Source organism: Schistocerca nitens, chromosome 2 (assembly GCF_023898315.1).
Source record: "Schistocerca nitens isolate TAMUIC-IGC-003100 chromosome 2, iqSchNite1.1, whole genome shotgun sequence".
NCBI lineage: Eukaryota > Metazoa > Arthropoda > Insecta > Orthoptera > Acrididae > Schistocerca > Schistocerca nitens.
The window spans coordinates 450,378,601-450,404,112 of NC_064615.1; the positions used below are offsets into that span (position 1 = coordinate 450,378,601).

Sequence of the window (25,512 nt, forward strand, 5' to 3'; positions counted from 1 at the left end):
GCACAGGTGATACATTTATTTTAATCTGAAAGTTGTTGACTTATGATTTTGGGTTGATGAGTAAGTGTTCTCTTTATTTTGGTTAATGTGCATTAACAAGATGGCCATCTTTTGTTGGACACTTCAAAGATAATATGTCTGTCATTGCACTGTTTGCAGTTGCCATGTCTGTGGCTACAATTGTAACATGCAATTTTTTTTTTTTTTTTTTAAACCCAGTTGTTACTGGACTCATAGTTTCTAATTTTATTTCACATTTTCTACATACACAAAAGCCTTGCACTTATCCTGTGGCACTTTTGCACAGAAATACTATTACACATGGTATGTTATTTTTGTGAGCATAATTTACAGAACAAGTGCTTCTCGGTGCCATCTTTCCAAAGAGGAATCTGCGTTAAATCCTAATGAATAACATTTGGAAGCCATAGGTGTTGGGTACTATAGGTTACTTTCACAAATGTGGCTGCTTCATTGTCTAGCAACGTTTCATTAGCAAAGACAGTCACTAAGAAAATATTCACATTCACATTTTGATGCAAGAACCACATACAGAATTTTGACCTCATTTCTTAATATCAGCAAACCCAGCACAAACAGTCTACTGATGTCTAGTAGAACAAGTTTATGGCAGAAAATGCCATCAACCAAAGCCAGTTTGCATGAGTAGCATGTGCAGTTCCTGTTAACATGCGATAGTATTCTGTCAGTACATGACCTTCAAGATTATGAAAGCAAACTTACTCTTTTTAGGGTGGTATTGGAATTATTGCATATCAACACAAGGACAATACATGCTGATAAAATGTAGAATCTATCAACATTTGAATTGGTTTTCTCAAATCAAACTTGACTAGCAACTCTAAACAAAGTTCATACTCCTAAACAATTTTCCAGTGTAGATATACAATAGTGAAATCTACTTTAACACTGTGTCTGAATGATTTTCATGCTGTTTTCAACCACCATTATTAGGAAAGAATTACCATGAATGAAGTTTGAGCAACAAATGGGAATTACAAGCAAATCTGAGATTTGGTTTGTTCTTAGCATTGGCAGGAAACATTATATCTGCAGAGATCTGTCCCTGCTAAAAATGTTGACAACTAAGTTCCCTACTGTGGGAAATGTAACTCCTCAATATTCATTTGAATACTGGTATATGCTTGTAAGAGTTTCTAATTAACTTTCACAATGATGATACTGACAATAACTGAAAAAATACATAACAAACATTTTATTGAATTAGCACTACTTGCAGAATACAAATAGTCCATTGATTGGTAGTTACATAAAACATTGATCTCTGCTTATATTTATTGTTGGTCTCAGTGTCATTTATCAAAACTCTGCAATATAGAGTGGCCCAGGTTTTGTTTTGTAAGTGACTGATTAATATTTGTTTACTATTGGTGATTTATTTTACCATTTTTTTGTTTACAAACATAATCCATGTTGCACTTCTTATTTCATAATAATTCCTTCATGCACACAGATCTTCAAATTAGCTCATATCTTTCACACTCCCAATAGACAATATAGACAATGTACATACACCATTAATTTAAAAATATGAAACGTGACTTAACTGACCAGAGCTGTTACCAGATGAATCACTTAACACAGACTGTCCTGCATGAGATCAACTGATGACCAAAGATCATAACACACCATGGATAATTTCCAAAGAAGTTACATTGATCAATACTGTGACCTTACTTTTATACATTAGAAAAATGTAGATTCATTCATTATTGTAAAAAATAATTTGATTTTGTTTCAGTTAAATATGAAAATACCTGTATGACTTGATTTTAGAGTGCACATATTTTGCATACACATAATACTCATTATTTTCAAAATCACCCAACAGGGTAAAGCCTGTGGTATTGGATGATTCATTAATAGTGAGACCAGCATCGACAGATTCAACGTGGAAAAGAGAAAATCACACTTGGCTTGTTAAAAGTTGAAAATTGTGTACACAACTTGTTACTATTTTTGTTCTTTACTGATGTATAATATATAATCACATGCATTTCAATCCACAGGTGCAAGCCATGCAGATGAGTTGGCATATTTATTCAGTCCAGGTATATATGATATTGAAGTGGCTCCAGGTTCAGAGGATGAGAAAATGCAAATAAAAATGACACAGTTATGGACAAATTTTGCCAAGACTGGGTAAGTACTGCTAAACAAAATGTTATCATGACAAATGCAGAGACGATTACCATTGTAAGTCTGATTCTTCAATAATACAGATTTGATTAAGTACAACTTATTTTCAATTAAATCCCAGAAAGTAATAATTCCTGACTGTTATGGAAATACACAAAACAAAAGACATCTGGAGATGGATATCTCATAGTCAATACAGTAGTATGAATCTTTGTTGAATAGGCCACATGTCAGTTCTTGAGAACACTGTTTACAGGCTTGGCTGAGAAATGCTTATATACCAGCCATACACTCAGTTCTCCCGTATGTCATACTTTAATTCACTAAAAACATGATGATTACTTAAATCATTATCAAATACAGTCATGCATTAAGCAGGAAGGCTAATCTGTGCTCAAGACAAACATCACTGGTAGGTAACAACAAGCCCAAATTACAGTCCAGGTGAAAACCATGTAGTGAAGGGTCATTGTTAATACAAGTAGATAGACTGCAGAACTTGCTGTAAACATTGGCTGGATGACAGTGAGATTGCAGCTGTCTGTGGCAGCCATTAAATCTGCCATGGGTGCCCTGTCATGTAGTCTGGCACCGGCAGATATATCCTTTCACACCATCCTAATGACCTCACCAGATGTGTGCATAATTATATTGAGCATTCCATCAGTATGTACAGTGGGATTAAAAGAACTAGGGTTTTATGTCCTTCCAATGAAAAGGTAACTAAGAATAAAACACAAGGTTCAACCGAACAAGGAAAGTGAAGCAAACTCTCCTGTTTCCATTCCAAATTGATGATACTGGTACTCCTCTTAAACATTTTATAGAAACGTTTACAAAAATTAATCTGGCTGGGCAAAGAGGAATTTGATTCCTGTTCTTCCAAAATACAAGTTCAGTGCCTTAAAAACTGTGCTATATTTTTCAGTGTTATTGTGCTATTCCATATGGGATGGTGTACAGCAGATGTAAAAGACTTTCAGGCATTCAGATATTTTGACTCTGATGCTATTGCATAGATTAAGCACATTCTTAACAAGCATACAATAGAAATTTTGATTTTTTTAATATTTATTCACCACATTTGATACAAAAGGTAAAGATTAATTTCTTGTGTCTCAGCATTTCTTCACAGTAACTACTCCTTTCTTCACTCCATTTTAGTTTTCTACATCTTTCATTATCTCACCTGTTTATTTTTCCTGTCCCCTCCTACCTCTGTTACATACAATGCGCTTAGCTTTTCACTCTTGTTAACCATACACAATGTTTCAGCAGTAATCTCTCTCTTTATATTACTCTGCCTTCCATCTTTAAGCTCTCAGGTTTTCAAATCTCGTTTGGTGCAGTCCCTAACAATCAGTCTTTCTTTCTAATCCCATTTACTAAGTCTCCCCTGACCCAGGGTTCTTCATGACTTTTCTGAATTCTATCAACTGCTATATAGTAGAACATGAACAAGTGTCCATTACTGAGATATGAAATTCATTCAGATATATGTAAAAAGTTTGTCTATGAGTTGGCATATTTGCATGAAAACGTCATTTAGGAAGAAATTGTGGATCTAACATGTGTTAAATGTGTTTATATACTCGTAAAGAATGTATTAGCTATGAAGGCTTGGGTGCCATACTTACCTGGAAATCTGCTGTTGTGTTACTGTGGTTTCTAGTCTGGAGACTGCTTTCATGCAGCTTTTCATGCTAGTCTATCCTTTGTAAGCTTTTTCATCTGTACAGAACTACCAAGCTACAGTGATCTGAAGCTGCATGCTGTAGTCAAGCCTTCAAATTTCCTCAGCAAACACTATATATAAAAACAAAGATGATGTGACTTACCAAACGAAAGTGCTGGCAGGTTGATAGACACACAAACAAACACAAACATACAAACAAAATTCAAGCTTTCGCAACCAACGGTTGCTTCATCAGGAAAGAGTGAAGGAGAGGGAAAGACGAAAGGATGCGGGTTTTTAGGGAGAGGTTAAGGAGTCATTCCAATCCCGGGAGCGGAAAGACTTACCTTAGGGGGAAAAAAGGACAGGTATACACTCGCACACACACTCTTTGCCTTTACAAATGTCTGCTTGTGTCTGTGTATGTGCGGATGGATGTGTGTGTGTGTGTGTGTGCGCGAGTGTATACCTGTCCTTTTTTCCCCCTAAGGTAAGTCTTTCCGCTCCCAGGATTGGAATGACTCCTTACCCTCTCCCTTAAAACCCACATCATTTCGTCTTCCCCTCTCCTTCCCTCTTTCCTGATGAAGCAACCATTTGTTCCGAAAGCTTGAATTTTGTGTGTATGTTTGTGTTTGTTTGTGTGTCTATCAACCTGCAGCACTTTCGTTCGGTAAGTCACATCATCTTTGTTTTTAGAAATATTTTTCCCATGTTGAATGTTTCCGAGGTGTGGCTAGAAAAAAACCGGACTGATGCTGGAAAAAACATTTATTTACAATTATTTACAATTTCATGTTATCTCCTTCAATGTACTCTCCTCCTTGGTCTCTACACCGCTCCATACGAATTTTCCACTGTTCATAGCAATGCTGCAGATCATTTTCGGTAAGTCCATACATTACTTCCGTCGCTTTTTCTTTTACTGCTTCAACAGTCTCAAATCTAGTTCCTTTCAAAGCTGACTTGACTTTAGGGAAAAGAAAAAAGTCACAGGGGGCCAAATCAGGTGAGTAGGGTGGATGATCTAAGATGGGAATGTTGTGTTTTGCCAAAAACGTCTTCACTGACAACGCACTGTGAGCTGGGGCATTGTCTTGGTGAAGGATCCATGACTTTTTTCTCCACAAATCATTCCGTTTTCTCCGTACTCGCTGACGGAGGGTAGCCAGGACGCTAATGTAGTAATGCTGATTCACTGTTTGTCCCTTTGGTACCCAATCAATGTGCACAATCCCTTTGATGCCAAAAAAAAAAAAAAATCATCATTGCCTTGAATTTCGATTTTGACATTCGTGCTTTTTTTTGTTGTGGAGAACCAGGAGTTTTCCAATGCATCGATTGGCGTTTAGTTTCGGGATCGTAAGTAAAAAACCACGATTCATCGCAAGTAATAACATTTTGTAAGAAGGTGGGATCACTTTCAATGTTTTCCAGGATGTCAGAACAAATCATTCTTCGGCGTTCCTTCTGTTCAATTGTGAGACACTTTGGAGCCATTTTTGAACACACTTTGTTCCTGTTGAAACTTTCATGAAGAATCTGCCTAACACTTTCCTTGTCAACTCCTGTTAACTCAGACACTGCTCTGATTGTTAAACGGCGATCTTGTCGAACAAGTTTACCAATTTTTTTCAATGTTTGCATCAGTTTTTGCTGACAATGGTCTGCCAGTGCGAGTGTCATCACTGGTGTCTTCGTGGCCATCTTTAAATCGTTTAAACCACTCAAACACTTGTGTTCGCGATAAACAATAATTGCCGTACACTTGTTGTAACATTACAAACGTTTCACTTGCAGATTTTCCTAGTTTGAAACAAAATTTGATGTTAACACGCTGTTCTTTCTGTACACTCAACATTTTCCGATGCACAGACAAAACGTCAACTACTTAAAACAGACGCGACGGGCAGACTGAGTGCAGGAGGCAGATGAAACTCGAGCAGTAGGCGGAGCGAGAGTCACGTGACAGGCCACGCGACTTTCAGCCTTATTGCATTCGTTTTATTGTATCACCAGTACTAGTCCGGTTTTTTTCTAGCCACACCATATATATATATATATATATATATATATATATATATATATATATATATATATATATATATATATATAACAGAAGGAAACATTCCACGTGGAAAAAATATATCTAAAAAGAAAGATGATGAGACTTACCAAACAAAAGCGCTGGCAGGTCGATAGACACACAAACAAACACAAATATACACACAAAATTCAAGCTTTCGCAACAAACTGTTGCCTCATCAGGAAAGAGGGAAGGAGAGGGAAAGACAAAAGGATGTGGGTTTTAAGGGAGAGGGTAAGGAGTCATTCCAATCCCGGGAGCGGAAAGACTTACCTTAGGGGGAAAAAAGGACAGGTATACACTCGCACACACACACATATCCATCCACACATACAGACACAAGCAGACATATTTAAAGACCATTAAATATGTCTGCTTGTGTCTGTATGTGTGGATGGATATGTGTGTGTGTGCGAGTGTATACCTGTCCCTTTTTCCCCCTAAGGTAAGTCTTTCCGCTCCCGGGATTGGAATGACTCCTTACCCTCTCCCTTAAAACCCACATCCTTTCGTCTTTCCCTCTCCTTCCCTCTTTCCTGATGAGGCAACAGTTTGTTGCGAAAGCTTGAATTTTGTGTGTATATTTGTGTTTGTTTGTGTGTCTATCGACCTGCCAGCGCTTTTGTTTGGTAAGTCTCATCATCTTTCTTTTTATATATATATATATATATATATATATATATATATATATATATATATATATATATATATATAAACAAAAGAAAGTGCTGGCAGGTCGACAGACACACAAACATACACACAAAATTCTAGCTTTCGCAACCAACGGTTGCTTCGTCAGGAAAGAGGGTAGGAGAGGGAAAGATGAAAGGATGTGGGTTTTAAGGGAGAGGGTAAGGAGTCATTCCAATCCCGGGAGTGGAAAGACTTACCTTAGGGGGAAAAAAGGACAGGTATACACTCGCACACACACACCTATCCATCCACACATATACAGACACAAGCAGACATATTTAAAGACAAAGAGTTTGGGCAGAGATGTCAGTCGAGGCGGAAGTGCAGAGGCAACAAATGTACCAGAACATACCTGATATTTCAGTTACAGGAGTAACCCGTCCAAATCCAGCAACTTTCACATGCTACGTCACATAAAATTGGTTGGCAGAGTGCACGTCATTTATATTAATTATAACACTATTACCGACAGGTGACGTCTGGTACATTTGTTACATTCCATTTGCACTACTGCATTCAGTAGATCTTTTTTTTATATTAAAAATTCGTAATTAAAATATGTAGATGTCAAGGTTAAAATCTGTACTTGTCAGAATTAAAAAACAGTAAAATTATCATTTTTATACGATCTTAAAAGCATAGGGCGATTTATATATCTATGGTGCTGGTGGGAACTTGTTTTCCTCTATGGTCTGCTTCCATGGTTCCTGCCATTTCAGTGTTGTGCCGCGGTCCGCTCAGTCATCTGATGTCCTTCGCCGCGGGCAAGAGGGCCGCACAGGAGGGCCCCGTCAATGATGCCAGGCGCTGCACGCGTCTTCCGGCTTCTCCACCGTGCACCATCTCTCATTCCTTGGCCTGGATCTCCACACGCAACAGTTGTCATCTTAGTAGGTTGTCATAAATGCTAAAATAGGCATTATGATTGAATTCGCTTTGCTCATTGAGGATTAAATCCGGATCTTTATTTTTGTGGGTGTATATTTCAATCTCTTCCAAAATGTTAGGAAACTGTTCCCTATGAGCTCTATGCAGGATGTCTAAATTGTGTTCAATGTTTGTGAGAGAGTGCTTTGTCACAGCCATATGCACCCCAAAAGCTGTTTTGTTTTGAGAGTAGGTGGGCTCCCTGAATCTGGTTTCAAAGTTCCTACCAGTCTGCCCTATATATTGTTTACAGCAGTCATTACATTTGATCTTATATACACCTGAATCCTGAAATTTATTCCTACTATTACATGTTCTATGCCGGAGCTTCAATTTTAACGTGTTATTTGTTCGGAACCCTATTTTGACGTCGGATGTACGAAAGCATCTTTCAGTTTTGTCTGTAATTCTTCCATTGTAAGTGAGAGCTACATATTTTTTCTTGTTGTTCCACTTAACTGCTACTTGACTTCCTTCTATTTGTTCCATTTGCCTCTTCTTTATCTTCCTATAAATATTCATCACCTGCTTACACGTAAGCCAACAGGAAGTAGAAAAGGAGTTAAGTATTTTAAAACAAGTGGCCGTAGCGAATGGATATACATGTAAGCAGGTGATGAATATTTATAGGAAGATAAAGAACAGGCAAATTGAACAAATAGAAGGAAGTCAAGTAGCAGTTAAGAGGAACAACAAGAAAAAATGTGTAGCTCTCACTTACAATGGAAGAATTACAGACAAAATTGTAAGATGCTTTCGTAAATCCGATGTCAAAATAGGGTTCCGAACAAATAACACGTTAAAATTGAAGCTCCGGCATAGAATATGTAATAGTATTAATAAATTTCAGGATTCAGGTGTATATAAGATCAAATGTAATGACTGCTGTAAACAATATATAGGGCAGACTGGTAGGAACTTTGAAACCAGATTCAGAGAGCACACCTACTCTCAAAACAAAACAGCTTTTGGGGCGCATATGGCTGCAACAAGGCACTCAGTCACAAACATTGAACACAATTTTGACATCCTGCATAGAGCTCATAAGGGACAGTTTCTTAACATTTTGGAAGAGATTGAAATATACACCCACAAAAATAAAGATCCAGATTTAATCCTCAACGAGCAAAGCAAATTCAATCATAACGCCTATTTTAGCATTTATGACGACCTACTAAGATGACAACTGTTGTGTGTGAAGATCCAGGCCGAGGGATGAGAGATGGTGCGCGGTGGAGAAGCCGGAAGACGCGTGTAGCGCCTGGCATCATTGACGGGGCCCTCCTGTGCGGCCCTCTTGCCTGCGGCGATGGACATCAGACGACTGAGCGGACTGCGGCACAACACCGAAATGGCGGGAACCCCGGATTCAGACCGTAGAGGAAAACAAGATCACACCAACACCATAGATAAATAAATCGCCCTATGCTTTTTAGATCATATAAAAATGATAATTTTACTGTTTTTTAATTCTGACAAGTACAGATTTTAACCTTGACATCTACATATTTTAATTACGTATTTTTAATATAATAAAAAAAATCTACTGAATACAGTATGTGCAAATGGAATGTAACAAATGTACCAGACGCCACCTGTCGGTAATAGTGTTATAATTAATATAAATTACGTGCACTCTGCCAACCAATTTTATGTGACGTAGCATGTGAAAGTTGCTGGATTTGGAAGGGTTACTCCTGTAACTGAAATATCAGGTACGTTCTCGTACATTTGATGTTGATTTGATAGGATGAAAAAGATTTGCTTCCGTGAAATAGTAAATTAGTATCATTATTTTTACAGGTCTGAAGATGGTTCTGAATGAACCGAAACCGGTCTGTTCCATGGTGGTCAGTTCCACTTATCATTAACGTATTTGGTATAAATCTCTCCATTGCTGTCAATACTATTTCTTTGAATTTAAGCTACATCTGATCTACACTTTCATAGTTAGTTCAGAAGGAATGGTGGCTGTCTCTTAGGAATGTGTCAAGTAAACTTTTATCTACGTTTTTAAAAAGACATTTTTTGCATTTATTTTTTGTGGGTTTAAGTATTACGCTATTCAGTCTCACTACAACAACCTTGTGATGACTAATCCCTATATCCATCATAGTCCTCCCTATTTGCTCAGGGTTATTTACTGCTAATCGATCGAGTGTGTTTCCTCAACTATTTACACTTTGAGTGGGCTCTTGAAGTATTTGTTCAAAATAATTTTCAGAGAAAGCATTTAGCATGATGTTTCATGACTACCATCAACCTTAAACATGTCATTTCATCAACATATTAAGATAGATTGAAGTCACAACCTTGTATAATTGTATGAGTGAGGTACATATTTTAACTGATCAGCTATTGTATCATCTGAGTCAGGAGGTTGGTAAAATGAATCAATCATTAATTTACTTTAGTTGTCAAGTATAAGCTCTACCCATCATAACTCACAGGAACTAACCACTTCAATTTTATTACAAGACAGACTACTCCCAACAGCAACAAACACCCCACCACCAACTGTATTTAATCTATCCTTTCTGAATACCATCAAGTCCTTTGTACAAATTTCAGCTGAATGTATCTTCAGTTTTAGGCAGCTTTCAGTACATATAACAATAACAGGGTTGGAAATACAAAATCAAATAGGGATAACGCAGGAGAAGGTTTAATAATGATTAAAAATATAGGAATATGGATAAGCTACTATGAAAAGTATAGTGATTGCATTATTGTAACCAAGATAGACACTAAGCCCATACCCACCACAACAGTGCAATTTTGTATGCCAGGTAGCTCTGCAGATGAGGAGGAAATTAAGGAAATGTATGAGCGATAAAAGAAATTATTTAGATAGTTAAGGGAGCCAAAAATGTAATAGTCATGGGGGACTGGAATTTGATAGAAGGAAAAGGAAGAGAAGGAAAAGTAGTAGGTGAATATGAACTGGAGAAAAGGTATGAAAGAGTAAGCTACCTTGTAGAATTTTGCACAGAGCATAATTTAATTATAGCTAATACTTGGTTTAAAAATCACGAGAGAAGTCTGTATATGTGGAAGAGACCTGGAGACACTGAAAGGTTTCAGATTGATTATATAATGGTTAGGCAGAGATTTAGGAACCAGATTTTAAATTGTAAGATGTTTCCAGGGGCAGATGTGGAAGCTGACCACAATTTATTGATTATGAACGCAGATTAAAACTGAAGACGCTACAAAAAGGCAGGAATTTAAGGTGATGGGACCTGGATAAACTGAAAGAACCAGAGGTTGTAGAGGGTCTCAGAGGGAGCTTTAGGGAATGACTGACAAGAACACAGAAAAGGAATACAGTAGAAGAAGAATGGGTAACTCTGAGAGATGAAATGCTGAAGGCAGCAGAGAATCAAGCAGGTAAAAAGCTGAGGGCTAGTAGAAATCCTTGGGAAACATAAGAGATACTGAATTTAATCAATGAAAGAAGAAAATATAAAAGCACATTAAATGAAGCAGGCAAAAGAGAATACAAACATCTAAAAATGGTGATAGACAGGAAGTACAAAATGGCTAAGCAGGGATGGCTAGAGAAGAACTGCAAGGATGTAGAAGTGTGTATTACTGGGGATAAGATAGATACTGCTTACAGGAAAATTAAGGAGACCTTTGGAGAAAAAAGGACCACCTGTATAAATATCAAATCAGATGGAAAACCAGTCCTAAGCAAAGAAGGGAAAGCAGAAAGATGGAAGGAGTATATAGAGGATCCAGACAAGGGAGATGTACTTGATGGCAATATTATGGAAATGGAAGAGGCTGCGTAGGAATATGAGAAGGAGATGTGATACTGCGTGAAAAATTGGACAGATCACAGAAAGACTTAAGTCAAAATAAGGCCCTGGGAGTAGACAATATGAGGTTAGAGTTACTTATAGTCTTGGGAGAGCCAGCCATGACAAAACTCTTCCATCTCGTGTGCAAGATGTATGAGACAGGTGAAATACCCTCAGACTTCAAGAAGAATAGAATAATCATGAATATAAAGAAAGCAGGTGCTGACAAGTGTAAAAATTACTAAACTATCAGTTTAATTAGTCAGAGTTTACAGAAAACGCAATGGTTGAGATGGGAGTGTGACAGGTTTGTAGCCTACCCCAATTTTATTCAATCTGTATATTGAGCAAGCAGTAAAGGAAAGAAAAGAAAAACCTGGAGTAGGAATTACAGTCTAGGGTGAATAAATAAAAACTTTGTGGTTTGCCTGTGACATTTTAATTCTGTCAGAGACAGCAAAGGACTTGGGAGAGCAATTGACTGGAATAGGGAGTGTCTTGAAAGGAGGATATAAGATGAACATAAACAAAAGCAAAATGAGGATAATGGAATGTTGTCAAATTAAATCAAATGATGCTGAGGGAATTAATTTAGGAAGTGAAACACTTAAGGTAGTAAATGAGTTTTGCAATTTGGGAAGCAAAATAAAATATGATGGTCAAAGTAGGGAGGCTATAAAATGTAGACTGGCAATGGCAAGAAAACCATTTATAAAGACGAAATATTTGTTAACATCAAGTATAGATTTAAGTGTCAGGAAGTCCTCTCTGAAAGTATTTGTATGGAGTGTAGCCATCCATGGAAGTGAAACATGGAGAATAAACATTTTAGACATAAGAGATTAGAAGCTTTTGAAATGTGGTGCTACAGAAGAATGCTGAAGATTAGATCGGTAGTTCATGTAACTAGTGAGGAGATACTGAATAGAATTGGGGAGAAGAGAAATTTGTGGTACAACCTGATTAAAAGAAGGGACTGGTTGGTAGGACACATTCGGAGGCATCAAGGGATAACCAGTCTAGAATGGGAGGGAAGCATAGGGGGAGGGGGGGTTAAAAATCATTGAGATCGACCAAGGGATGAATACAGTAAGCAGATTCAGTGGGATGTAGGTTGCAGTAGTTACTCTGAGATGAAGAAGATTGCACAGGATAGCGTAGCATGGAGAGCTGCATCAAACCAGTCTTTGGACTGAAGACCACAACAACAACAGCAACTATTTGTGTTTCAGTACTTTCTATTAGCACCTGGAGCTCTGATCCTTTTCCAACTCAACTGTGACAATTTACTACTGTAATACCTATGGTCCCTAAAACAACCCTTTTCCTGTGTTTGATTTGCACTCTTTGAGAGTGAAGCTCTTTTTATTCTTTCCCACGAACCTCTAGCCTAAAAAGCTGCCCAGTCCACTCCACATATCCCCTGCTACCTATGTAGCCACTTTGTGTGTGTAATGGATCCCTGATCTATTAAGTGGGACCCAATACCCACCACCTTACGGTGCAATTTGAGGAATCTGCAGCCTACATGGTTGCAGAATCATCTGAGCCTCTGATTCAGACCTTTTACTTGGCTCTGTACCAAAGGTCCACAATCAATTTTATTGACAATGCTACAGATGGTGAGCTCTGCCTTCATCTCACAAGCAAGACTGGCAGTCTTTAGCAATTCAGCTAGCTACCCAAAAGCAGAGAGACTTTCTTTCAACCAAAGCAGCACACTTCATTAGTTCTGACGTGAGCCACCAACTGCATTTGGCTGTACCCTGCACTGATCATGGCATCTGAAAGGATGTGTTCCACATGTTGCATGTCTTCCCCTGGTATGCACACAGAATGCACATTGCAATTCTTTCACCCATTGGGAGCCATATTCCTATGGGGCCACATTATGCACCTAACTTTTGAGCTCCCAACTATCAATAACACCATCCTCTGTGATGCCCACATTTTGCGGGGTGAGAGGCTTCCTCTAAAACAGGACAAGTGATAGCATCTAGTTCAGGACCTGTATCAGCCACAGATAGCATAATAAACCTGTTAGTCAGATGAACCAGGGAGGTTTCTCAATTGGCCCTCTGGAATTCTTTCACTTTGTGCCACACCGTGGAATGACCTCTCACTTGACCACTGGTGAGGAGTCAACCTCAGTGCAGGCAGTGACTAAGGCTCCAATAATAGTGGACTGATCGAGGGACATGTGTGATGAGCTGGATGTCCCTCAGATCCCCACATCTGGCCCTATCACAGTGATGCCACAAGCTGTGTGACTGAAACCAGCACTGCCTGGAACTGTGAGCAAAGTGTCACCAACTCTGTCTGCAGTCAACAATGATCACGGTCCCTGTCCATACCACAGACAGTAAAAATCTACACTATGCAGTTATTAAAATGCTAGACTGTGCCCAGTAAACACAGAAATGTGTAATAAATTTAAGAATGAAACTAGTAACCTTTCAGGTAACTGAAAATAAGTAACTCATGGTGCCTGCAAAAATAATTCACAAACAGAAGTTGTACTTGCCTGTTCTGCTGCAGGAATGGAAGAAAATGCCTCACTAATGGTCTAACTAACACAAATGTTATACCCAAAACAAACGGGCAGAAGCTTGTAGAAATACAAGTGTCCATACAAATAGCAGTACTTTACCCTACATTGCTATCAAAATGAAAGACTGTGCCTAGTCAGCACACAACCAAACAAGACATTTAAAATTTAAATTAGTAAATTCTTGGGTAATTGAAAATAAGCCTCTCCTGTTCAGACCCCATGAAAGTAATTCACAAACAAGCACATAGCCAAGAAGGAGATTGGTAGTACGAACATCGGAGGGGAAACTACAGCCATTATTTTTCCCAACGACATGCACCTGTGCAGTATATCTTTTATGATAATGCCATCCTCTTGGGTAAAATATTCCAAAGGTAAAACAGTCATCCAGTTGGATCTCCAGGCAGTTACTATTCAGGAGGGTGTTGTCATAAGAGGAAACAGTGCTGACATTCTCCAGGTCAAAGCATAAAATGTTAGATCCCTTAAAATGAGTAATAGATATGTTGAAGTTAAGTACAGTGGGAATTAGGAATGCACAATGTCAGAAAGAAAACGACTTCATGTAAGATGCAGATAGGGCTATCAACATGAAATCAAATAGGAATACTATTGGAGTAGCTGTAATAATGAATGAGACAAAAGAAATACAAGTAAGCTATAATCAATAGTGTAGTGAATACATATCATAGTCAAGATGGATACAAATTCAACAGCCCACAGTTGTACAAGTTTATATGCTTATTACCTCCACAGATGATGAAGAGCTTGACAGCATGTGTGATGTGATAAAAGAAATTACTCATATTTTTAAGAGAGATGAAAATTAAATTGTGATATCGGACCAGAAGTCTATAGCAAAAAAAAGGAAGGGAAGCAACATCAGCAGGAGAACATGGACTGAGTAAAGGGAATGAAAGGAAAGCTACCATGTTGAATTTTACATAGAGCACAAATTAACACTTGGTTTAAGAATAATGAAAGAATGTTGCCTGTGTGGAATGGACTTGGAGGTACAGAAAGGTTTCAAATAAATTACATAATTGTAAAACAAAGGTTTTTGGGACCATATTTTAAACTGCAAACATTTCAAGGGAAATATGTGGGCTCTGACCACAACTTATTGGTTACAATCTGCATATTAAAACTGAAACAACTATAAAAAGATAGGAAATTAAGGAGACAGAACCTGGATAAATTGAAAGAACCAGAGGTTACTGAGAGTTTCAAAGGAAGATTAGGATATGTTTGACTGAAACTGGAGAAAGAAAGATGATGGATTGTGAATGGGTAGCTTTGAGAGCTGAAATAGTGAATGCAGCAAGGGATCAAATTGGTAAAAATAAGTTCCAGAGGAATGTAAGAACACATGAGGCAAACTGCCCCTGTGACTAATCTTAGAAGGTAGATTAAATAAAGACAAACTCTAAATTGTATATTTTGAAAAAGCTTTTGACAATGTTGACTGAATAAACTCTCAGAAATACTGAATTTTCAAGTATAAAACACAGAAAGAAAAATTTAATGTGCAACTTATACAGAAACCAAACTATGTTTATATGACTCAAAGAACATGAAAGGGATGTGGTAGTTGACATGCTAGGGGGACCAGGTTGAAGTGTTTTCAGTTTACTCTGTTACATTTGCTATGAAGTTCATGTTGTTGCTGTTGTGCTCTTCGGTCCTGAGACTGGTTTGATGCAGCTCTCCACGCTACTCTATCCTGTGCAAGCTTCTTCACCTCCCAGTACCTACTGCAACTTACATCCTTCTGAATCTGCTTAGTGTATTCATCTCTTGGTCTCCATCTACGATTTTTACCCTCCACGCTGCCCTCCAATACTAAATTTGTGATCCCTTGATGCCTCAGAACATGTCCTACCAACCAATCCCTTCTTCTAGTCAAGTTGTGCCACAAACTCATCTTCTCCCCAATCCTATTCAGTACCTCCTCATTCGTTATGTGATCTACCCATCTAATCTTCAGCATTCTTCTGTAGCACCACATTTCGAAAGCTTCTATTCTCTTCTTGTCCAAACTATTTATCGTCCACGTTTCACTTCCATGCATGGCTACACTCCATACATATACTTTCAGAAACGACTTCCAGACACTTTAATCTATACTCGATGTTAACAAATTTCTCTTCTTCAGAAACACATTCCTTGCCATTGCCAGTCTACATTTTATATCCTCTCTACCTCGACCATCATCAGTTATTTTGCTCCCCAAATAGCAAAACTGCTTTACTGCTTTAAGTGTCTCATTTCCTAATCTAATTCCCTCAGCATCACCCGACTTAATTCAACTACATTCCATTACTCTCATTTTGCTTTTGTTGATGTTCATCTTATATCCTCCTTTCAAGACAATGTCCATTCCGTTCAACTGCTCTTCCAAGTCCTTTGCTGTCTCTGTCAGAATTACAATGTCATCGGCGAACCTCAAAGTTTTTATTTCTTCTCCATGGATTTTAATACCTACTCCGAATTTTTCATTTGTTTCCTTTACTGCTTGCTCAATATACAGATTGAATAACATCGGGGACAGGCTACAACCCTGTCTCACTCCCTTCCCAACCACTGCTTCCCTTTCATGCCCCTCGACTCTTATAACTGCCATCTGGTATCTGTACAAATTGTAAATAGCCTTTCACTCCCTGTATTTTACTCCTGCCACCTTCAGAATTTGAAAGAGAGCATTCCAGTCAACATTGTAAAAACCTTTCTCTAAGTCTACAAATGCTAGAAACGTAGGTTTCCCTTTTCTTAATCTAGCTTCTAAAATAAGTCGTAGGGTCAGTATTGCCTCACGTGACCCCATATTTCTACAGAATCCAAACTGATCTTCCCCAAGGTCAGTTTCTACCAGTTTTTCCATTTGTCTGTAAAGAATTCGCATTAGTATTTTGCAGCCGTGACTTATTAAACTGATAGTTCGGTAATTTTCACATCTGTCAACGCCTGCTTTCTTTGGGATTGGAATTATTATATTCTTCTTGAAGTCTGAGGGTATTTCACCTGTCTCATACATTTTGCTCACCAGATGGTAGAGTTTTGTCAGGACTGGCTCTCCCAAGGCCGTCAGTAGTTCTAATGGAATGTTGTCTACTCCTGGGGCCTTGTTTCGACTCAGGTCTTCTAGTACTCTGTCAAACTCTTCACGCAGTATCATATTTCCCATTTCATCTTCATCTACATCCTCTTCCATTTCCATAATATTGTCCTCAAGTACATCGCCCTTGTATAGACCCTCAATATACTCTTTCCACCTTTCTGCTTTCCCTTCTTTTCTTAGAACTGGGTTTCCATCTGAGCTCTTGATATTCATACAAGTCGTTCTCTTTTCTCCAAAGGTCTCTTTAATTTTCCTGTAGGCAGTATCTATCTTACCTCTAGTGAGATAAGCCTCTATGTCCTTACATTTGTCCTCTAGCCATGCCTGCTTAGCCATTTTGCACTTCCTGTCGATCTCATTTTTGAGACGTTTGTATTCCTTTTTGCCTGCTTCATTTACTGCATTTTTATATTTTCTCCTTTCGTCAATTAAATTCAATATTTCTTCTGTCATCCAAGGATTTCTATTAGCCCTCATCTTTTTACCTACTTGATCCTCTGCTGCCTTCACTACTTCATCCCTCAAAGCTACCCATTCTTCTTCTACTGTATTTCTTTCCCCCATTCTTGTCAACTGTTCCCTTATGTTGTCCCTGAAACTCTGTACAACCTCTGCTTAAGTCAGTCTATCCAGGTCCCATCTCCTTAAATTCCCACCTTTTTGCAGTTTCTTCAGTTTTAATCTACAGTTCATAACCAATAGATTGTGGTCAGAGTCCACATCTGCCCCTGGAAATGTCTTACAATTTAAAACCTGGTTCCTAAATCTCTGTCTTACCATTATATAATCTATCTGATACCTTTTAGTATCTCCAGGGTTCTTCCATGTATACAACCTTCTTTTACGATTCTTGAACCAAGTGTTAGCTATGATTAAGTTATGCTCTGCGCAAAATTCTACCAGGCGGCTTCCTCTTTCATTTCTTACGCCCAATCCATATTCACGTACTACGTTTCCTTCTCTCCCTTTTCCTACTACCAAATTCCAGTCAACCATGACTATTAAATTTTCGTCTCCCTTCACTATCTGAATAATTTCTTTTATTTCATCATACATTTCTTCAATTTCTTCGTCATCTGCAGAGCTAGTTGGCATATAGACTTGTACTACTCTCGTCGGCGTGGGATTCATGTCTATCTTGGCCACAACAATGCGCTCGCTGTGCTGTTTGTAGCAGCTTACCCGCATTCCTATTGTTTTATTCATTATTAAACCTACTCCTGCATTACCCCTATTTGATTTTGTATTTATAACCCTGTATTCACCTGACCAAAAGTCTTGTTCCTCCTGCCACCGGACTTCACTAATTCCCACTATATCCAACTTTAACCTATCCATTTCCCTTTTTAATTTTCTAACCTACCTGCCTGATTAAGGGATCTGACATTCCACACTCCGATCCATAGAACACCAGTTTTCTTTCTCCTGATAACGAAGTCCTCCTGAGTAGTCCCCGCCCGGAGATCCGAATGGGGGACTATCTTACCTCCGGAATATTTTACCCAAGAGGACGACATCATCATTTATTCATACAGTAAAGCTGCATGCCCTCGGGAAAAATTACGGCCATAGTTTCCCCTTGCTTTCAACCGTTCGCAGTACCAGCACAGCAAGGCCGTTTTGGTTAGTGTTACAAGGCCAGATCAGTCAATCATCCAGACAGTTGCCCCTGCAACTACTGAAAAGGCTGCTGCCCTTTCTTCAGGAACCACACGTTTGTCTGTCCTCTCAACAGATACCCCTCCATTGTGGTTGCACCTACGGTACGGCTATCTGTATCACTGAGGCACGCAAGCCTCCCCACCAACGGCAAGGTCTGTGGTTCATGGGGGGGGGGGGGGGGGGGATGAAGTTCATGTCAGCCAGCAATGTTGTTGTGTTCAGTGGTGCATTGTTGTGTGTGTGGCCTGTGATGACAAATGAGTCACAGCTGTCAAACAGCTTCCATGGCCAACTGTCATGTGTGCTGTGTTTCATAATATGTTTTTATGTCCTCTTGGAGTGTTTATTCTCTGGCATGTGAATTTTTATATGATTTTGTATGTTTCCCAAGTTTTTATGTTCTGTGATTATGTCTGTCAATCCTGGATTCAGTGTCAGTGACAATTTTTCTGACTTGCTTCTTCCTTAGTTACACATATGCTCAGAATATTTCACCTGTGAGTTAAGCATTTGGATCCATACTTGACATAGGGAGTAACCACCTGTCCAGTCTGTTCAGCAGACACTGTTATCACAAAAAAGAATTTTGTTCTATTGAAACATCCAGAGGCAGCTTTTCTTGTGCTAAGCAAAGGTAAGTTAGCCCAAATCATGCCAATCCTGACAAATGGTGACCCTAATGTGATCAGGGTTGAAGAAGAAGGTTGAGCATGTACTACAGAATTTAAATATCATTCAAGATACAAATGTGCAAACAGTGTCTAGACTAGCAGTCTGTTTACCTCCGTTCCGGCCAAACAACCCAATCCTTTGATTTGCTCAAGTTTAAGCCAATTTTAGCTATGCAGGAATTATAGTTGAATCAAAAAATTCACACTTGTCTTGAGCCAACTTGACCATCGCAAAGCTGCTGAGGTACAAGACATGATCACTACACCATTGCACAAAAATTCATATGGAAGGCTTAAATCAGAAGTAACCTGGAGAACTATTGTGTCACATGAAGATCAAATCAGACAGGTACTGATGCAAGAAGATATTGGTGATCATAAGCCTTCACAATATCTGCATCATCTGCAGAGCAAAGTTGATACAGTTACCATCCCTTAGAGCCTACTATGCACCCTATGGAGCAGCCAACTACCACCTAAAAGTCAAAGCAATTGTGGCATCACAGATGGAAATGCCACTGGATACAGTGGCCAAGCTCGCGGTTCTGGTTCAAGAGGCCATCCCACCCCACAGGTTAGTGCAGTAACAGTGCCAGGCAGTAATATGACAATGGCACCAACAGTTGCATGCACGGAATTTGACTCACTGCCAGCAAAAGTAGACACGCTATGCACATAGATCGGCAAACTATTTTCCCAGGGCTGTGCTTGTAATGGTAGAGGAGCTAATCGCTGGAGATCCAGAAGCCAATCGACCACCAATGCTGCATCATAAAATACGAAACATCCTACATGCTGGAACCACTATAGGCTCAGTGAAAATCCGTGTAAATGTACAGCACCATGTTCATACCAAAATGCTAGCAGCAACTGATAGTAGGTACAGTCGACTGCCCAACAAAGTTATGACACCTGTTCATTAGTGACAGGAGATCTGGACAGAAGTATTTAAGCATCCTGCCAAGAACATCAGTCCACTGCTGTAGAGCACCAACTGCATTCTTTTTATCTGCTACAAAAAGCTCATCCATCTCTTTGTATGTAATGAAGCAGATAGAGCTAAATTCAGGACTGCAAAGTCAGTTTACATGGGACTTTGCCATCACTGATGTTAGGGAGCCGATAATAGCAGCTGATCTTCTGACACATATCCATCTTTCAGCAGATGTAACCAATGCCAAATTGCTCATTAGAATTACTGAACTGACAACAGCAGGTTTTCACTGTGACACATCCATGGATAGTGCCAAGCTAATAATATGTGTGACGAGAAGAAGTGTGGTGCACTGCTGGAACAATATCCAATCTCAACCAGACCATCAGGCACACCTACACAAATGGCACACATGGTACACAATACAGAAACCACAGAAAGTCCACCAGCATCTTGTAGGCCCAGGTCATTGGCACCTGATCATTTGGCTACGAGTACAGCAGAATTCAAATGGTTCAAATGGCTCTGAGCACTATGCGACTTAACTTCTGAGGTCATCAGTCGCCTAGAACTTAGAACTGATTAAACCCAACTAACCTAAGGACATCACACACACCCATGCCCGAGGCACAGCAGAATTCCATGTGATGCTTAAAGAAGGCATAATCCAACCCCAAGTAGCCAATGGTCATCAGTGCTGCACCTTGACCCAGAGAAAGGATGAGCTTTGCATGTGTATGTGACTATCATATGTTTGTCACCAGAAAAATGCCTGTTTACTATCCTGTACCATTGCTACACAATTACAATTGCACACTACATGGCAGGACAGGATTTGGTGTGTTGGACTACACCAGAGTGTATATGCAGATGCCTGTTGAAGAAGAGGACATTCCTAAGATTGTGATAATCACTCCATTCAAACTTTCCAAGAGCAAATTTATGATATTTGAGTTACAGAATGCTGCACAATCCTGGCAGAAGTTTCTTGACTCTGTTCTTCCAGGACTGCTATTTTACTTCGCCTAATTGAGCAACACATTCAAGTTTTCTGCCAGCAGGGAGCAACATTACCAGCATTTGCAAGAAGTATTTAAGCTTCTAGAACAATATGGCACGGTGTTGAATGTGGCAAAGTGTATGCTTGGATAGCCTGAAGTGACGTCGTTAGGCCACCGAATTTTACCTGCAGTCTCCCTTCGACTGATGGAAAAGATCGAAGCAGTCCCAAAAATACCGTGGCCGATGACAGTCGATGAGTTATGCTGGTTTTTAGACATCCTGAACTTGTACTGCCAACACTTATCCAGTGCAGCAGAACTGAAAGATCTACTGGACATGACATTTTCCAGCACCAAGTTTTGAGACAGCATCTAGTGCAGTGGAATGAAATAATGTGCTCCACATTTGAGGACACAAAAAATGGCATAGCAAACACAGCATTGTCTGCACACCTTAAGCTTGATGTACCTTTAGCATTAGTCATGGACACAAGCCAAAATGTAGTCAGTGTAGTACTCCAAAGATACCCAGAAGATTTGTGGCAACCGCTCACATATTTCTCTGGCAAATTGTCTCTGTCTCAGTGTAAGTGGAGTGCATATGACCATGAACTCTTGGCTGTATACAAGGCAGTCAAATATTTCCATCCTCAAATAGAAGCAAGAACATTGATGATCTATATGGATCACAAAAAACTGATCTATGCATTCAAGAGGAATAACATCAACTGGTCACCCTCCCAGTACAATCATCTAGAGTTTATATGCCACTTTAATATGGACTTGAGGCACATTTCTAGCATGCATAACATAGTGCCCGACTGTCTCCAGGATGTCAGTAGCATAGTGAATCCAACTGATTTTTCAGAACTGGCATATGCTCAGTAAGATTCCTGAGAGCTCCGAACATTTGTTGATGATCTCATGCCCTCACTGCAACTACAATGCATTGATGTTATAGGAGAGATGTCAGACTGTATTGTGGCATCTCCCAAGAAAGACCTTGCCCTCTTCTCCTGTCAGCTTTCTGCCGACAAGTCTTTGATAGTGTCCACAACCTATAATGCTCTGGAGGCCATCTCACTCTTTACCTTGTATCACAACACTCCATTGGGCCAGGCGTGGAGAGGGATTGCTGAGAGTCTACTTGGATGAGCCATCAATGCTAGTGTTGGAAAGTGTCCCATTATGTGCATGCACCAGTGGGTAACTTTCTAGATGCAACCTTTTGTTTCTATCATGCACTCCTTGATGTTGTGGGACTGCTTCCTACACTGAATGGCCAGAAATATCTCCTGCTGGCCAGAGGCAACACCTGTAGATAACATCACTGAAGAAACCTTAGCTTCTACCTTCATGTCAACATAGATAGGTAGGTTTGACTGCCCGCTCCACATAACTATCAATGCAGGCAGTTTGGATCAAGATTTCTTTGCTCAGATGGCTGGGTTCTGCAGGTATGTACATCTTAAAACTAACAGCTACCACCCTGACAGTAACAGTATGATCGAGAGGTGGCACCATTCCCTGAAGCCACCACTCATGTGCCATGGTACTTATTGGACTTCCGTCTTTCCAGTAGTTCTCCTGGACCCAAGAATGATGTATAAGCAAGATTAGGAGTCCCTGACTGTGGAATTAGTCTACAGTGAAACACTGTGTCTTCCCAGGGAGTTTGCGAGGCCAGCTCATTACAGTTATCAACTCAAAATCGTCAGAATTTCTTCAACAGCTAAGAGACCATGTTGCACATACAAAAAAAACCCTTCCCTCCTACCCCCCCCCCCCCTCCACCCCATAGCCTCCAGACATGGTACACCAGTCACTTACATGCCATGCAACTTGGAAAGCTGCACACACATGATGCTTCGAACAGACGGTGTTAAGCCTCTGCTGCAACTGCCATACAGTGGCCCATACCATATCCTATGATGAAGCGCACAGATTTTAGACGTGGTAAACTGCAAGCCTATAACAGTTGTCCTTAACCTTGTCAAACCTGTATATGTGTTCAAAGAACAGCCACCATTCACAGCACTGAGACTACAGCAGCCTTCAGTACCAGCACCACAGTCTCTATCGCATGAACAATGACAAGCCATTATTGACCACCAACTAGAGCACACATACAGTTCCCAGACCAGTTCTGTGATGATGCTTTTCTTCCACCACAAGGGCTGAGGGGCAGATGTAGTACCTGAAGTACAGGGAAGTGAGAGCTAAGCAACTAGCAGAGAACATTACAGTGTGTAAACACAATGACACTGGGAGGGCTTTCAAAGCATTTATTAGTAGTTAGAAATCAATTGTTTAAGTGTTGACAAATTTCTCACACCCAGTAAAAAGATAATGGCTTGTAACTAGGTGTATTTCACATAGTTAGTGCTTGATTGCTAGCTACCTATGTTAAATATACAAGGTGGACATTACAATCAAATATTTGAAACCTCTGCTGGGTGGTCTAATCATCTTGTCAACAAAGTGTTAAATCTTATTCTTCCATCCTGCTATTGTAGAAAGAGCTTCAAAGTCATATGGTTTGTCATTTAGAATACTTTATAGAAAGCTGAGAATATGCATCATTACATGTTAGACTTAAACTAACCCAAGAAAACCTTTAAAAAGCAACTATCATATTGCTTATTTTGTGTCTCTGAGCACTGTTTATACACCAGAATAGAAGAATATGGTATAATGTTATTTATCCTGTGTGTGTTAGGTTTTTAATCCACTGACCTTTTGCAAAAAATATTCTTCAGAGTCTGTGAAATTTACAGTTTGTGTGTTTGTTAGAACAGTTACTTCTCTATAGTATGCTACCTATCAAAACTATCTGCATTCATTGTTTGCTCAGCATTGCTAAATCAATGGGGCAACTATGAGAAATGAGACTGAAGTATTTCCTTCACCCACAATGCAATGATTAATGATACAAAATTTCATAGATGCACAAAAACTGGGTGTGGATGTAATGCTGTTAATGTTCATTTTTACTGATAAAAACAATATTTTGTATAGTTACTATAACTAAATTTCATTGTCATCACAATTTAATGCATAAATCCAATGTGTACTACAGTTAAAGGAATAAGATATATATGAAACCTATAGAAACTTTGTAGTGCAAGGAAGGAATGAATGTAATGTATGAGTAATTACAAAATATTTTCAGCTTTTTCTTTAATGTATGTATTTTTTCCAGGGTACCAACAACCGATCTGCATTCAGCAGTTTCCACAACATGTCCACCTTTCACAAACCACCAACTATTCTACATTGATATTGACAAGAACATAACTGTGCACAAGGGCCCTTTCAAAGAACGTATGGCCTTCTGGGAGCAAATTGAAACACAATTGGCATCAAAACTATAATTCAGTCTACAACATGCCTGAAGTTCCAAAGAACAAAAATCAAAGCATATTTGCAAACCAACAAGGAAACAGACTGGTGTATATTGAAGAACCATCAGCTTTTTGGCAGGATGTTATAATTTTCAGTTCCAGACATGGAACAACTGACTGACATTGTTAGAACTTTGTTCCTATGTAGATTTCACACTGATATTTAATAATGTTAAGTTTATATGATGGTCTTTGAGAGTGAAATCTCATGATCATGATAGTTCTTATGGTGGAGTGAAATGTTACAATGGTAAAGTTCTTGACATATTTTGATGTGAATGATGCACTGGTCCTCTTGGACGGCCCATGACTATATATCTCTTCTTTTCTTGCCTGTATTAATTCAGAGAAAATATATGGCATGGTGGTTTCCAAACTGGACACTGCAACATTTCTTTAGAAGTCTTCATTCCATGTGAACAACTAAGTGATTGTACAATAACTCCACCTTGATGAAATGTGATACGTTACCAGTGATAAATATATTTGTTTATCTTATGATCATGGAAAAGAAAAGTGATATATCAAATTTCACATGTATCATCTTTGTGATGATTAAACAATAAAACCATAGATGCAATCATAATTATTTGACTGTTAGATGCAAGACTTGGTGGTCTCACCTCTGTGATGGGTGCTGGATATTTCCTATGTGTTCTCAATTTTTGGGTTGTTGTTGGCTCACTGGGTCAGTTAGAAGTATTTATATACAATATTGCATCATATGCTGCAGACTGTAACAACAATATAATCTTGCAGCAAAGTGCAGAAATACAGGATTGACAATGAAACATAAGCAGTTG

General features: G+C 39.0%; 1 protein-coding gene across 1 annotated transcript in view; it reads left to right on the forward strand.

Annotated features, from left to right (window-relative positions):
• Positions 1 to 25,281, forward strand: part of LOC126236319 (esterase FE4-like) — a 236,416-nt gene extending 211,135 nt beyond the window's left edge. The window contains exons 9-10 of the mRNA XM_049945533.1: positions 2,052 to 2,184; positions 24,508 to 25,281. Coding sequence (XP_049801490.1) covers positions 2,052 to 2,184; positions 24,508 to 24,679 — 305 coding nt within the window. The 3' untranslated portion in view covers positions 24,680 to 25,281. The remainder of the gene's footprint in view (positions 1 to 2,051; positions 2,185 to 24,507) is intronic.
• The last annotated feature ends 231 nt before the right edge of the window (positions 25,282 to 25,512 follow it).